This window comes from Pleurodeles waltl, chromosome 1_1 (genome assembly GCF_031143425.1).
Source record: "Pleurodeles waltl isolate 20211129_DDA chromosome 1_1, aPleWal1.hap1.20221129, whole genome shotgun sequence".
NCBI lineage: Eukaryota > Metazoa > Chordata > Amphibia > Caudata > Salamandridae > Pleurodeles > Pleurodeles waltl.
Genome location: NC_090436.1, coordinates 190490754 through 190507594, shown reverse-complemented (window position 1 = coordinate 190507594; position 16841 = coordinate 190490754). Strand labels below are relative to the sequence as shown.

At 46.0% G+C, this 16841-nt stretch overlaps 1 protein-coding gene across 1 annotated transcript; it reads right to left on the bottom strand.

Moving 5' to 3' along the window:
- Positions 1 to 15455: 15455 nt before the first annotated feature.
- LOC138293945 (uncharacterized protein F54H12.2-like) lies at positions 15456 to 16512 on the bottom strand. The gene is made up of 2 exons (XM_069233223.1): positions 16102 to 16512; positions 15456 to 16034 (listed from the first exon to the last, which is right to left on the bottom strand). The coding sequence occupies exons 1-2, from the start codon at positions 16510 to 16512 to the stop codon at positions 15456 to 15458; spliced, it is 990 nt and encodes a 329-aa protein (XP_069089324.1).
- Positions 16513 to 16841: the final 329 nt, after the last annotated feature.

Below are 16841 nucleotides of genomic sequence, written 5' to 3'. Positions count from 1 at the left end.
GGAGGAATTCTGCAAGGCGCAGAAAGAATGTCGCACTCTAGAGGGTCTGAGGATCAAGCCTCAACCCAGGCAGCAGGTGAAGCCTCTGGCGATCACCACATATATTGGGAGAATGATCTCCTCTACAGTGAGCCTAAGGTTCCGGCCATTGGGGCAGCGTGTGCGCTGGTGGTCCCCCAGTGTTACCGAACCTTCCTACTGGGTCTGGCTCACGACATTCCCCTGGCAGGACATTTGGGGCAAGACAAGACCTTTGCCAGGCTTGTCACCCACTTTTATTGGCCCAGAATAAGGACAAACTCAGATACGTTCTGTAGATCTTGTCCTACCTGACAGGCCAGTGGTAAAACAGGAAAAAGGGTTAAGACCCCCCTGATTCCACTTCCTGTCGTTGGCACCCCCTTTGAAAGGGTAGACATCGACGTTGTTGGTCCATTGGACCGAAAACTGCCCTAGGCAACAGGTTCATCCTGGTTTTGGTGGACCATGCCACCTGTTACCCAGAGGCAATCCCTCTGAGGACCATAACTGCACCGGTGGTGACCAGAACTCTGATGGGGATATTTACCTGTGTGGGATTCCCAAAGGAGATAGTGTCTGACAGAGGCACTAACTTCATGTCTTCATACATGAAGGCTATGTGGGATGCGTGTGGTGTAACCTACAAGTTCACCACACCCTATCACCCCCAATCTAATGTTCTTGTGGAGAGATTCAACAAGACCTTGAAAGGCATGATTGGTGGCCTCCCTGAGGCCCTGAGGCGTAAGTGGGACGTCCTCTTACCATGCCTTCTCTTTGCTTACAGAGAGGTACCCCAGAAGGGGGTAGGGTTCAGTCCCTTTGAGCTTCTCTATGGGTAGCATGTCAGGGGACCCTTAAGCATTGTCAAGGAGGGGTTGGAGAAAGATTCAAAGGCACCCCCTCAGGATGTGGTCAGCTACATGTTGGCCCTCCACAACCAGATGACCCGCTTCTGGAAAGAGGCCAAAAGTAACCTTGAGGCCAGTCAAGAGGTAATGAAACACTGGTATGACTAGAAGGCCAACCTGGTAGAGTTTCAACCTGGAGACAAAGGGCCTCATTATGACCCTGGCGGGCGGCGGAGGCCGCCCGCCAGGATCCCGCCCTCCAAATTACCGCGCCGCGGTCAAAAGACCGCGGCGGGTATTACGAGTTTTCCCCTGGGCTGGCGGGCGGTTCCAGTTAAACCGCCCGCCAGCCCAGGGGAAAACGACCTTCCCACGAGGATGCCGGCTCGTAATCGAGCCGGCGGAGTGGGAAGGTGCGACGGGTGCTACTGCACCCGTCGCGTATTTCACTGTCTGCAAGGCAGACAGTGAAATACATTTTGGGGCCCTCTTACGGGGGGCCCTGCCGTGCCCATGCCATTGGCATGGGCACGGCAGGGGCCCCCAGGGGCCCCGCGACCCCCCCTACCGCCATCCTGTTCATGGCGGCTTTCCCGCCATGAACTGGATGGCGGTAGGGGGGGTCAGAATCCTCATGGCTGCGGAGCGCGCTCCGCAGCCATGGAGGATTCCAATGAGCAGCGGAAAGTCAGCGGGAGACCGCTGACTTTCCGCTTCTGACCGCGGCTGAACCGCCGCGGTCAGAATGCTCATTGGAGCACCGCCAGCCTGTCGGCGGTGCTCCCGTGGTCGGTGGCCCTGGCGGCCACCGGCCGCCAGGGTCAGAATGACCCTCAAAGTGTGGGTAATGGAGCCAGTAAAACCTAGAGCTCTCCAGGACCGCTGGACTGGCCCATTTGAAGTAAAGGAGCGGAAAGGGGAGGCCACTTACCTAGTGGACCTCAAAACCACTAGGAACCCCCTAAGGGTGCTCCATGTTAACCGAATGAAGCCTCATTTTGAGAGGTCGGAAATCAACATGCTTCTGGTCACAAATGAAGGAATGGAAGACGAGAGTGAACCTCTCCACGACCTCCTCTCTGCCCAAGAAGGTGATGGGTCAGTGAAAGGTGTCATTCTCTCTAACTCCCTGACTCTAAACCAGAGAGGAGACTGCTATGAGCTGTTGGAGCAGTTCTTCCCCCTGTTCTCCCTTACTCCTGGACTGACCCACCTCTGTGTTCATGACATTGACACAGGTGACAGTCTCCCTGTGAAGAACAAAATTTACAGGTTATCGGATAAGGTGAAGGCCAGCATCAAGGAGGAGGTCTCCAAGATGTTAGCTTTAAGGGTCATCGAGAAATCCAGTAGTCCCTGGGCCAGCCCGGTGGTGTTGGTCCCTAAAGCTACTGCCCCAGGTGCGAAGCCAGAACTCCGGTTCTGTGTGGACTACCGGGGTCTCAACTCAGTCACACGGACTGATGCTCGCCCCATCCCCTGAGCTGATAAGCTCGTTGACAGACTGGGCGCTGCCAAGTTCCTGAGTACGTTTGATCTTACTTCAGGGTACTGGCAGATCGCCCTGACTGAGGGGGCTAAAGAGAGATCCGCATTTTCCACACCTGATGGCCATTACCAGTTCTGGGTGATGCCATTTGGGTTGAAAAATGCCCCCGCTACGTTCCAACGGTTGGTTAACGGGGTCCTAGCTGGCAAGGATGCCTTCTGTGCAGCTTACCTGGACGACGTAGCTGTCTGCATTTGCAGCTGGGAGGAACACCTGCTCCACCTCAAGGAGGTGCTTCAGGCCCTGCAACAGCCAGGCCTGACCATCAAGGCTAGTAAGTGCCAGATTGGTCAGGGTTCCGTGGTGTACTTGGGACACCTAGTGGGTGGTGGCAAGGTGCAGCCACTCCAGGCCAAGATTGAAACTATCAAGGCCTGGCAACCACCTAGAACACAGACTGAGGTGAGAGCCTTTTTAGGCCTCACAGGATACTACCGCAGATTTGTCAAGGGCTATGGTACCATTGTGTCACTCTTGACAGAACTCAGTTCCAAGAAACAACCTAGGTTAGTGAATTGGACAGAGGCTTGTCAGAAAGCCTTTGACTCTCTAAAGGTAGCCATGCGCACGGCCCCCGTGCTCAAGGCCCCTGACTACTTAGAGGAATTTATCGTGCAGACAGACGCTTCAGAGCATGGCATAGGGGTGGTCCTAGCACAGCTAAATGAGGAGGGCCTAGACCAACCAGTAGTCTTTATTAGCAGAAGGCTATTACCACAGGAACAGAGGTGGAGTGCTATTGAGAGAGAAGCTTTTGCTGTGGTCTGGGCACTGAAGAAGCTGAGGCCATACCTGTTTGGGACTCACTTCCGGGTTCAGACAGACCACAGGCCCCTCAGATGGCTCATGCAGATGAGGGGTGAAAATCCTAAACTCTTGAGGTGGTCCATTTCCCTACAGGGGATGGACTTTACGGTGGAGCAGCGCCCAGGGGTTGACCACGCCAATGCTGATGGTATCTCCAGATATTTCCGCCTTAGCGATGAGAGCTCCCAGGAGGTCGGGTAGCTCTCCCCACTTTCAGCTGGGGGGGACACATGTTAGACCTGACAGCCTTAGGGTGGTCACCCCTAACTTTTTGCACACTGTTTTTGCTGGCTTTTAGACTCTGCGCACTTTATCACTGCTAACCAGTGCTAAAGTGCATATGCTCTCTCCCTTTAAACATGGTAACCTTGGATCATACCTGATTGGACTATTTAATTTACTTATAAGTCCCTAGTAATGTGCACTATATGTGCCTAGGGCCTGTAGATTAAATGCTGCTCGTGGGCCTGCAGCACTGGTTGTGCCACCCACTCAAGTAGCCCCTTTACCTTGTCTCAGGCCTGCCATTGCAAGGCCTGTGTGTGCAGTTTCACTGTCACCTCGACTTGGCATTGAAAAGTACTTGCCAAGCCTAAACCTCCCCTTTTCCTTTCTAAACACTGTGTGGTGTATTTTTGTGGTGTTATATGGTGTTATTGTATGATTTATTGCACAAATACTTTACACATTGCCTTCTAAGTTAAGCCTGACTGCTCGTGCCAAGCTACCAGAGGGTGGGCACAGGATAATTTTGGATTGTTTGTGACTTACCCTGACTAGAGTGAGGGTTCTTGCTTGGACAGAGGGTAACCTGACTGCCAACCAAAAACCCCATTTCTAACAGTCACTTGTTCTTTAAAGCGGTGTAACATCTTCTTAAGACCAACAGAAGTAAACAAATCAAGCCCTGAAAATTAAAATATGTTGTATTGTACCATGTTGTAATTGCATTAAAATAGTGCTTACTACATCTGACAAGGTGTTGAAGTGGTTGTCTTTTGTATGTTGCATAACCAGTGCTTAATTTGTAAATAAAAAAAGTACCAGTGCCCACAGCTCTCCCTTGAAACAAGCAGCATTTAAATGTGTGAGAACAGAAAACTGAGGCTGCAAATCCTAAAGCCATTTCGGCCTCTTTAATCCATTTACAGCCAATCTCTGCCCCTTCACTTCACTTTTGCAGCTTTCTGCTTTCTACCTTTGTGACGTTTATTCGTTTTTCTCTTCCTCTGTCTTTCACATTAGTGTATTTTGCTCGCAGTAAATGCCTGATACAGAAAACTAAGTGCCAGCCCTCAAAAATAAGTGCTGGTGCCCCGCACCGGAAACCACTGGCTCAAAATAAACACTGTGCATACCAATATATTGGCCACCTGCAGAGATGCACAACATCGATACACACATCGACATAGATGACACACATAGACAAATATGCTAAATGAGCAACATACCTACAGATATCCATGCACAATCTAACTGCACACAACTTAAAGCATACAGAAAACAAGCACCCATGCACACAGACCCAAAGTCTCACCCACATGGTCTTGTTCCGGAAACCATGGTCACGAAAAGAGGAGACTGGAATGAAGACGGGTCGATGGTGATTGGGTCCATGGCTGTGGTGCCAGGAATTGTGGTTGGTGGCTTCCAAAACTATGAGTGCAGGCTCTAGACCAGAATGTTTTGAGATCTGAGAGGAATGACGATTCCTGTGATTGTTTCTTGGTAAAAGATGATTCAGGGGTCAGAGCTGGGTCAGAAAAGATGGCAGTAATAAATTATATTATTTGTTGAAGAGGATGAGAACCCACTTCAGAGAATAATCGCAATCCTTGTTGGGGCAAAAACAAAAGTCACTAAATAAACCTCTGCTTAAATATCTGGTAGCTTTCCACGAAAACAGTCATGCTTAACTTAAAGCCAATGTGTGAAGTATTTATGCAGCACTCAAACAGCAATGAAGTTAAAACACAATACAAGAACGACCCCAAACAATGTAGAAAAATGGAGTACATTTGAAAAAATAAAATAACACCAAAATTACAAAAATACATTTGGTAGAACTAGAGTTATGCGTTTTAAAGTTCCTGATAAAAATAGCAACATTTGCTTATATCATGATCACACCAGACTAGGACAAAGTCATTAGTTCAGAGCAACCGTGATGGCGCACCGACCAGGTACAGGACCAAATTTGGCCCACTGAGAGTTGTACATTCAGTCCTTGGTGCAGGGGCTGCACAATACGGCAAGGCAAGGCTCTGAAGATGCCTCCGCTCTGTGTTAGATGCAGTGAAGCTTCTGTTCAGGAGATGCGCGGTGCTGCAATGACAGGCTTTGTGTCACTTTGCATTGTAGCCGATCAAGAGGTGCCTTAATGCTGGGGTGTGAGGTCCTATATCGCTCTGCGTCAGGTCCGATGAAAACTTCAGTTAGGCAGGGAGGAGTAAACTCTGACTCTAGCCAAGTATGCAGGACTTTGAGGACAGCACTTGGGTGTCACGATTCACTTCTCCAGTGACCAGAAGAGGTGAGTACGTCAGGTCCCATTGGGTCTGGTCGTCTGGAAAGCAGGGAATGCTTCTGGAAGTTTATTGAGCCTCTATAACTCAAACAGGTGGTCAGCCAACTGGCCCTTGGAGTCGCTACTGAGGTCCAGGTGTGTTCTGATTCTATGCTCTGGGAATCTGGACCTTTCTTCTCTTTCCCCTGGGTTTGGCTCAATTTTGTCGAGTGAAACAAAGGGCAGGCAGGATCAAATGTGAGCTGCATCTGTCAGTGACAGGGCAGTCTTCTTTTGAAGTCAGCAAGGGCTCCGTACTTAAAATATGTCGCACACATAGTGGCGGAAAGGGGGCACTATGGACCTTAAGGAAAGTAGCGCTGCACTGGGTGCAGTCCCACTTTTCTTAAATATGCCCCTTAATGACTTGGTGTAATATTTAGGAGCCATAGTCAGTTGTTAAAGATGGATGACACACTGAAGATGGTAAAGTATGGCAGGTTGACTTCCTCAATGGAAGTATAGTTGCACCACAAATTAGGACTGCTACCAGCGGAAGAGCATGACTGTTGGACTTTGCCAGCTATGCAAGGTCATCCCCAATTTATTATCTTTCCTTTTCCCTTCCTATTTTGCTGAATTATTTTTTGTTGGCCTCAGCATGGTAAAATTGGCTTACCCCTGATTGGCATATTTTATTTACTTAGTCCCAAGTAAAGTGGTATACCATATACCCAGAGCTGGAGAATTAAATGCTACTTCCTTTTTATTATATATGTTACCACTAAAAAAAGGCCCTAAACAGTCCATAAGGGCAGAGTGCATTGTATTTAAAAAGTTGGTCATGCACTTTCAGGTTTTATGTGTCCTGGAAGTGAAGAAATTACAAATTAGTTTTCGTCACAGTTATACGCAACCAACGACAAGTGATAGCGTTGAGCCTTGTCGGAGCAAGGCGAGTATCCAGAAGCCAACTTCCCATGCCTCCCAAGCCATGTTATCACAGGAGTAATATACCACTCTCAAAGTCACTACAGTCCTCGATGTAAAGGGGAATTGGAGGATAGAAAAAATACACATATGATAGCCTGGGTTCTCACAGGATGTCCGCTAAAGACCCAAATTGGTTCACAACCTCCTATGCTTTAGTGGGGCTGGAAAATACAAAATTAACACTGCTACTCTTTCTCAATCTCTCTTTCTCTGCTATCAATTATCAAAATGTTTACAACACAACCATAAGCTCTTACCCAAATGACCTCTTTCTGCGCTGGAAATCCACAACATATGAAAACAATATATACGAAATACTGAAAGACTGTGACCCTAAAGGAACAAAATTAAGGACAATTTTATGCATATATTTCTAGTACACCTTTTCCCTCTGCAAACCAGCCACTTCATATAATAATTGTACCTTGTTAGAATCCTCACTCAAGGAATTACTTCATTCCTCCACGTAGGGTAACAAAGGCAAACAAAAACTGGTTTAGACAAACATCAGTCCATTATCTAAAGTCTCTCTAGATATGCAAAGTAGCTTCCTTTCTTTGTGTTTTTACCTTTTAGGACACAAAGTGATTCTATAAAATTTAGAGCTGAAAATCCATGTAGACTTCCAACATGAGACCATAAACAGGACAGCAAGTGACTTCTGGTAGAAACTGAAGCATGAGTCTTACCATAAGAAGGAATAGTTTGCTGTTGATAAATGCTTTTCTTACTTTATTTGCAAGAGAACGGCAGCAAGGGCGGCACCTGACAGAAGAGAAGTTGCATCCACAAACATAAATTACACTGAAACTAGACAGAATCACAAAGACCAGGAGGCAGCGCTGTAATTCAGATGAGTGACAAGACAGAATCACCAGGAGCAGGAAGCAGAACTGTAATTCGTGTGAGTGCCAAGATCAGGTAGATCAGGTATGTAATGTGTTTTTTGTTGAAATTTATTTAAAACATGGTTCGAGAAACTTTTCTTTTTTTTTCTTTTTTTACAAATGCTGGCAATGCAGGATCCCAAGCATGCTCTTTATTGCACCCGGGAGCCCAAATCACTTTCTATCTGACTTATGGTGGGTTGGACCAATGTGGAGGAGCGGGGAAAGCTAGAATGCATCTTACACATCGGCCCATCCTACTCCAGGGGCCATGTGGGCTGTGCCGCACCCCCGATATTGTGAATCCCAGCAGAAGCCATTACAGTTTTTCACTGCTTTGAGGCCTACCGCTCCCATAGAATAACATTGGGATGCCTTATTACATTAAATACTTGATAATTTTTGTTTGGAAGCAGGTGGAAATAGCATGTTTGATGTCTGAGGAATTGTAATTTAAATTCCTCTTTAATGGTAAAGTCGTACTTTAAGTCATAATTCTGAAAATGCCACTTACAAAGTTTAAATTATTTTGTCCTACCATTTGGTGCCGGCAGCCTTTTTCCTGGGTTACATGACTAGGTGTAGTTGGCAGTTGGTCTTTGTGCATTCCTTCCAGACAGCCACACTATCGGGGGACTAGGTTTTGTCAGACTGGACCATCCAAGGCAGGCTAGGGAGGTGGAGCTGTGCACAGCCCAACCTTTACTTCAAGGACACAAAGCAATCCACACTAGCCTATTGTGACTGCAGATAGACTGAGACCAGGGCAGAGAGGCAGGAACTTCCAAACATCTATGTGGGGGGATCCTCCAGACATTTCTTCCACTTCAAAGAGGGCACCATGTATGAATATATGTCTCTCAGACCCACTCTTCAGTTCACTCCTTGACCTGCAGAAGAACTCTGAAGACTACCCTGCTGACTCTGGCCTGCTGCATACTTCAGAAGTCTGCCCTGCTGCTCCAAGGGGACAGCTTTGTAGCCTGGCGACTGCCCTGTGCTCTTAGAGGTATTGCCCTGCCACTTGAGACCTACACATTTGCTTGAACTCAAGACTTCCAGGGTGACTCCAAGAACCAGTTGCCTGGGATCCTGATCAAAACCTTAGGGCCTGAAAAGGCTCCACCCATCTTGAACCCACACCTGGATCCAGCTTGAGTGAGTCCTGTCCCTCCAAGTGGTCTTTCGCTAGTCCTGGGCCCTTGGAAGTGGTGCAAAAGGTGCCCAGTTAGCCCAAATTCAAAGCTTGGGAATCGAGAGTGAGCTACCTGCTTGCGATCCACCCAAGGTGCATCACCGATCTGCCTGATTTTGCAGTAGCTCCTGCTGGGTTAATTTCCACAGCAGCAAATCCTGTTCAGCGGTTCCTCACAGAAGGGGTATCCGGCTTCATGGCGCCATCTAGGCTGCTGCACAGATAAATTAAGCTGCAGTAGTAAAGAAACATTTTTGACTATTCAATGCCACATACCCTAATGAATGTGGAGAAATTGACTAGTTTAACAGTTAGACTGCCTAATAAAACATTCTACTGACACAATGGTAAATAGCCTAATCCTGTACAATCTATCTCCAGATTCATTTGAAGAAAAGTGAAACATTTGTAGTACACTTTTCATGATTTTGTAACATCCCACTTATACATTATAAAACCACTCCTGGACTGTTTGAAAGTAACAGACTCTGAAAGAGCGAGAAATTGAGTGAAAGAGAAAAGTTACTGTCTCTTGCAATGGATTTTAACGTCTCATGAAAAGAGCTCCATTTATTGTCAAAGCAGGTTCTGATTCAATCAACAGTCGAAGAATACATATAAATACCATGTAACAGCAATCACACGTACTCCCTGCAACATATATAGGCAGTACTAAATGAAAGGGAAGTTATCGATTCCTGAAAGGACAGGCAGTGACAATGAGGCCCTGGCAGTATCTAGAGAGAACATACACTGGACATAGATGAAAACAAGGAGAACAATAAGTTTGATGTGAAGCAGAAGGCCTTAGAAACACAGTGAATTGACCAAAGGTGGTAAACAACAGTAAAGGTAAGCTGATGCCAAACCGGTGCCAGACTAATCATCAGTAGTAGCCCTACAACAAACAGAATTTATTAGGAGTCAGCTTAGAGCATTCCTTCTATATTTGTAAGAAGCACTGTGCATCAGACAACATGCCCAGTCCTTTTCACCTTGATAATGTGTTCTGTTTCCCAGCCTCTACAAATCCAGAAGCCAAAGTCTCTATGGCCACCCTCTTGCTTGAGAGAGAACATGTGAACAATACCTTACAATGTGTATGCAACTACTGCTAGACATCTGACATCCTGATAGTGCTCTCCCAACTCATCATCTGCTGGGAGAAGCCTTCCAACTGATAGGGAGATCACCTACGAAAGGAACAAACAAGTTGTAGAGCATGTGCAACTGGCTACCAGCACCACTTAAAAGCATCATAACCCTTCCAGGCCTCCAGCTACCGCATTTGTCCCCTCTCCATCATGGAGCACAGAATCAATTCCACCTTATGAAACCAGGTGTAGACTGGTGACCAGAATAACCTGCACTGGTTTGAGTCAGGAGACATGGATCACACGATTGATATACCGGGCCCATTTATAGCTGAAGATCCAATGAGGGCCTGGTACATAAACCTAGGGTGAGACCCTGGGAAACATATAAACTTAGTGGATAACCACATTTTCCCCACAACATAGGAAATAGCTGTTCTCCTCCATCAGTCCACTGCTTGTATGTGAGTGTGGCTTTTCTAAGGAGAGTCACAGCAGTCTGACGGACCTATTTCAGCTGTGTAAGTAGGGCCAAAACTGAAGGATTGGTGGAAGAAGTTATAACAGAAGGTCTGATCTGAGGGTAAATACTAAAAGTAAAAAGACAGAGAAGACAATGCAGGGAATTACTGTATGCAGTTGTGGCAAGCAGAACCGAAAGTGCCCAGTCTTCTTGGTGTTCCACAATGAACTATCGGAGATATTGCTCAAAACATTGGTTGCATCTTTATGCTGGACCATCAGTTTGAAGGTGGTAATTTGTGGATTTGAAGTTTTTAATTTAACACCTTTGTCTTTCAAAAGGGTTCTCACAAATTTAGCAATAAATTTGGGCCCCCAGAAGTAGCTATGACGTTTGGAAGCTCAGTTAATCGAACCACGTGAATGAAGATTGAAATGCTAATTTTTCTGCTGCAGGGATCATCTTTAGAGGGATGAAGTTAGGTAATGAAATAGGCAATCACTACTGATACTACAGTGTGTCCTTGGGAAGCCAGTAGATCCACAATCAAATCCATAGATATGTTGGAGCATGGATGGCAGGGTGCTGGCTGATCTATAATAATCCTGTAGGTCTTGATCGTCACTCTTCACCTGTTTGTAAATAGTGCACTTCTTTACATAGTGTGTCCCATCCTGTTTAAGCAAAGTATCTTTACAATAAGTCTTGACTTTTATGGACATCGGAGTGACCCAACTCTGGAGAGTCGTAACACCAAGTGAAAACATAGTTCTATAACCTGCGGGTAGTCATTTATAGTCTCTGATTAAAAAAACAAAAAAACAGGAGTTCTCATTTGACATTAATTCTTCAAACATATTCATTATTAGGCGAATGTCACCTATTAGAGTTATTTTCTTCTTGCAAAAAACGGTCAGTTTCACAATCTTTCCCCAGTTAATTATCAAGGTAGTGGGAGAATCGATCATGTATCTTCAGGATCTTGGAGATACCAAGATAAGGTATCTTTCCAGCTCTCTCTGAAAACCTATAGTGAAAACTAGAGAAAAATCAGTGTCTAGTGTGCATGCCTTGCATCACTGAATTTCACAGCCTTTCAATGCTTTGTCCACACCGTGATATTGTACAGGGCCTCTTTCCAATGCTTCCAGTGTCAAAGCGGGTCTGTAATTGTCAAAGCTCCCTTCTGTAGACAGTCCTAGAGAAGACTGCCACTGGATGTACAGATTGTACTTGAGAATTCTGTTAGGGCAAATAATACCTTTTGTAATAAGCAGATGCATCTGTTTTTTAAATGAAAAGTTGTAAGTTATCTGGGCGCAGTAAATGGGTGCCATATTAAAGTATATCCCAAATATCCAAATGTTGTTTCCTGTTGGGGTCTCCACATAAATTTAGGGCATAATTTATAATTTGACGAACAGGATACTCCATCACAATTGTGACGGATATCATGTCCACTGTATTACAATAGCACTTTATCCTATGGCACTTGTAATACAGTTGATATCTGTCATATTTGTGACAGAATATCCTGTCTGCCAAAGTTTAAACCATGCCCTTAGTTTCTTGCCTGGTGAGTGTACTAAGGGGTTGTTAATACATTGTTACCTGTGAGAAATTATAAATGAAGCTGTGTTGACCATTTGAAAAGCCATAAAACATTTATGTTCCCAAAACACGTTCATGCTAGGCCACACCAAATCAGCCTTGACCATTTGTGGATCCTGTTTGCTTGAGATAATAAAGCAGAGGAAACTGATGGATGACCTATTGAACTCACGTTTATTCCCAGTGTGGTATACAGAGAATGCTTCCTCAATTTGGAGAGTTCTTCTCGAATGTGCTCACTATGGGGCATATATATACTTGCTTTGCGCCGTTTTAGAATAACTTTTTTAGGCTAAAATGGTGCAAAGTTAACTCCCTATTTAGCATCAAAATATAGGTCCGTATTTATACTTTTTGACGCTAAACTGCGCTAACGCAGTTTAGCGTCAAAAAATTTTGCGCCGGCTAACGCCATTCTGAAGCGCCATGCGGGCGCCGTATTGATTGAATGGCGTTAGCCGGCGCAAGCAGACCGGCGCTGCCTGGTGTGCGTGGAAAAAAACCACGTACACCAGGCAGCGCCGGCGTTGGGAAAAATGGCGTTAGGGCGTCTTAAAATGGCGCAAGTCAGGTTGACGCTAAAAAATCGTCTTAACCCGATTTGCGCCATTTGAAACGACGCCCAGACGCCATTTACATGACTCCTGTCTTAGTAAAGACAGGAGTCATGCCCCCTTGCCCAATGGCCATGCCCAGGGGACTTATGTCCCCTGGGCATCGTCATTGGGCATAGTGGCATGTAGGGGGGCACAAATAAGGCCCCCCTATGCCACCCAAAAACAAAAACAAAAAAAAAAATGTATACTTACCTGAACTTACCTGAATGTCCCTGGGATGGGTCCCTCCATCCTTGGGTGTCCTCCTGGGGTGGGCAAGGGTGGCAGGGGGGGTCCCTGGGGGCAGGGGAGGGCACCTGTGGGCTCATTTTGAGCCCACAGGCCCCTTAAAGCCTACCCTGACCCAGGCGTTAAAAAGTGGCGCAAATGCGGGGTTTTTTGACCCGACCACTCCCGGGCGTGATTTTTGCCCGGGAGTATAAATACCACGCATTTAGGTTGCCGTCATTTTTTTAGACGGGAACGCCTTCCTTGCATCTCATTAACGCAAGGAAGGCGTTCACGCAAAAAAATGACGCTATTTGCCCATACTTTGGCGCTAGACGCGTCTAACGCCAAAGTATAAATATGGCGTTAGTTTTGCGCCGAATTTGCGTCGAAAAAAACGACGCACATTCGGCGCAAACGGAGTATAAATATGCCCCATAGTGCTTAGCGCCATATTGTGAATGTGGCAAACTACCTTGCACTAATTAGATGCAAGGTAGGCATTCTCATCCACAATATGGTGCTAACCCCCTAATGCCTTATTTATACTCTGGCGCTAAAATGATGCGCACGGAGTAGGTGGACCCAAATTATGGTGCTAAGCCTCCTTAGCACCATTATTTAACACCTGGGTCTGACCAGGCATTAGGGGACCTGGGGACCCATTTCCATGGCTAATCACCATAGAATGCACCCATAGCTGCCAACCCCAAGCCCCAGGAACACTCCCACCCACACCAGAGGGATACTATAGGATTTCTTCCATCCTGGGTAAGTGGAGGAAAGTATATTTTTATAATTTTTTTCAGTGCTATTGGGGGCCCCTTACATGGGGCCTCCTGCCTGGCACTGGGTATGATGGACACTGGTCCCCTGGGCTGGCCATTGGGGTGGTGGGCATTACTCCTGTTTTTACTTAGACAGGAGTCAAGTTTGGGTGGTAGTGCATCAGGAAATGGCGCTAAGCTGGTTAGCAGCATATTTATTGCTGCTAACCAGCCTAGCTTCATTCCTGGCCCACTAACGCCGTTTCCCCTCCCGCCACCCCCCCTCCCAGGGCTAGTGTCTTTTCTGTAGACACTAGCTTGTCCTTTGCACCACCGTGCGCCATTCCATTAATATGGCGCCCGGCTGGCGCTCTGGAATGACGCTAGCAGATGCTATGGATTTTGACCCAAGACTGTGCTAAAGCTGTCTTGCATCAAAATCCATAAATCCATAAATATGGGCCTATGTTCTTTCAGTGTATTACAGAAAATCCAGATGTCGTCTAGATTAATGACAATGTAGGTATCAAGGAGATCATGATGTTATTGACACGATGTTGAAAGGCCGTTGGTGTATCACATAATTCAAACGGCTTAAAAAAATATTAAAAATGGCCATACCAGTTGTTGAAGGTTATTTTCCACTCATCACCCACCTTAACATGCACAAAATTGTAGGCACTACTGAAATCATACTTTGTCAATACCCTGGTAGATTTTATTTAATCCAACAGCATTAGGGTCAGACTCAAACAGTATCTATTCTGGGTGGTAATGTTACTCTACACTCACTAGTCCACACATGGCCAATGAGTTCCTTTGGGTTTTTGGCCTGAAAATATTTTGGGCTAACTGGGGAGGTTAATAGTGAATAGATCACTTGACCAAGTTTTAATTCAAATATGCCTTTAGTATTTGACCTTCCCGTACGTTTAAAGGGTAAATACGGCCATGCAGTATCAAAGCCCTGGCAACCAAGTTAATTTGACAATCATGTTCATGGTGTGGTGGTCAATAGAAAGAATAAAAAAATTTTATTGCGACATTCCCTCTCTCAATGGGGAACACTGTATGAAGAGGAAAAGAGACCATCTGTTAACTCCAATCTATAACGTGCTGTGTAATATCATCCAAATAGACCCCAGGATTGCATGAAAAGATAGTGCATCAATAATATTAAGGACCTTTTCCTCCAGATGTTCCAGGGACGTCACTAATGGAAATAAAGTGTTTCTGCTGAGACACTTCCTGAGGAGAGCAGAGTCTTATCAATTCTCTGCATGGGTGCTTTTGACGCATAGGCTTGTATCATATCGGTATGTTGTCCATTCTCATAAAGCATAATCCATGGAACCCCACAGGGCCCCACAGTCAATCAATGCCACAGGAGTACTGGGTACCTCAATGGTGGTAATCTTGCCTGGAAAAGGATAGTGTACTTTCTTTTGGGAAACACTTATTCCTCTGGCTTCCTTGCCCCAGGTTTGCTGCTCGGGAGCAAGCTCACTAGTTTTCGTGAAATGTGGGTCACTTCCTCACAAAATGTCTTGACATCCCAAATTGCAGTCATATAATGACTGCTTACCATGGTTGACATTTTGGGGGTCATTACAAGCTTGGCGGGCGGCGGTAACCGCCATGCGGCTGCCAATGCGGCCGCACTCCCGCAGACCCCATTACGACATCCCCGCTGGGCCTGAAAAAAACAAACTGACTCTGTCTACCCCCGACACGGAACAGACTAGTGTGTGGGCCTGTCTTCCCCGGTAGCCTGTTGCTAGGAAATACACCTAAAAAGTATTTCTTAGCGTATTTATGCCTGCTTAAGAAGTCACGTATCTGCAGTGTCCATTTTACAATCTTTTAACAATAGTCAAACATAATCTGTCAGGCCTGATTGACTTCGATAACGCTGTCGAATACAGCAAATACAAAAATGTTCACGTTGGTAGCCAGTGCCTGTGTAAAGTGTATTTCAGCTTTTACATATCCGTTTTTGATCAAGTTGTAGTGGTCACCGTCTTTCATGTCAGGATTCAGGTCGAACACAAACAGTGTGTAGCCGGCCCCATACCCCTCTCTTGAAACAACTACTCCGAAGTCACACAGATGTTTCCCCGTTATCCAGACCAAACTGAGATATTCCCTGACAAAATTGGATGTTCCAAAACTCGGGGTGAATGGTTTTGCAGGGATAACAGTGCCCTTGTGGACCAAAGCGGCATGGTTGATGTCGTAGTGCTTGAAGTTGAAAGGGTTAGAGGTATAGAGCCCACTAAAAGCGGTATTGTCCACAAACCCTATGATGATGAGTTTCGGGAGTAATAGATTTTGCTGCTGTGTTAATCTAGTACCAGTGGGGATGCTGAATATCTTCAGAGCCACTCTTTCAATGGCGTACTTGCCATTTGATAGTTGTAAAGCTTCGGCGTGGGCCAGTCTGACGCTCAGTGACACTTTCACTCTCTGTACAAACAGGCTTGCAGACAGAACGCATCCTTGTTGCCGTTGAGTTTGATCTTAAGATCTATACCATTGACAAGAAGCTTATCTTGGAAGAAAAGGTCTGAATGTATGCGCCCCAGGAGAACAAACTGTCTACTGCCGGCGGCGAAGCTTGTTCTTTTTTAAAACCATTGTTGCCCCTGTTCAAAGCCGTGTCCTCAAAATGCGCTTGAGTATCTTTGTAGAAGAGCCCCACTGAAAGCTGTGTGTCCAGGGCTTTGTGACTGTGACGTAGATTACTCTCTATGTAGGCCCTGTAGCGTACGTTATCACTTTGCGTGATGAGTCGATTGCCAAGGTTAATGTCCACTTGATTAAACATGGTTGCAATGCGGTAGATGATCTGCACCACTTTAGCATCAGCCTCGATGTTGGTGCCGTTTGCTTTTGTTATTTTGCAGACGAGGTTTAGCAGAGTGTTGTTAAGATCCAAATACATATCCGTGGACCCCGACACATATAACTCTAACGGCGCCAGAGGCGTCAGAGCGGCTAAAGGCGATACCGCCATGAAAAAACTGTTCTCAATGCTGGTCTGTGTTGGTTTAAGAGAAAACAAATCTAGCTCAGATTTGGCACATTCACCCGAGGAGCAGTGTACAAAGGCCACAATAGCGGGTTTAAAAAATATTCACCCTAGAGCGTGTTCTCTTCTTCTTCTTGGAAGATCTCTTCTGTCTTACAACTCTTCTTGTGTGGGCCTTTTGAAGAAGTCCTCCGTTTTTTATAGGGCATTGGTGGGTCCATGCGCCTCAAAGCCCTTCGCTT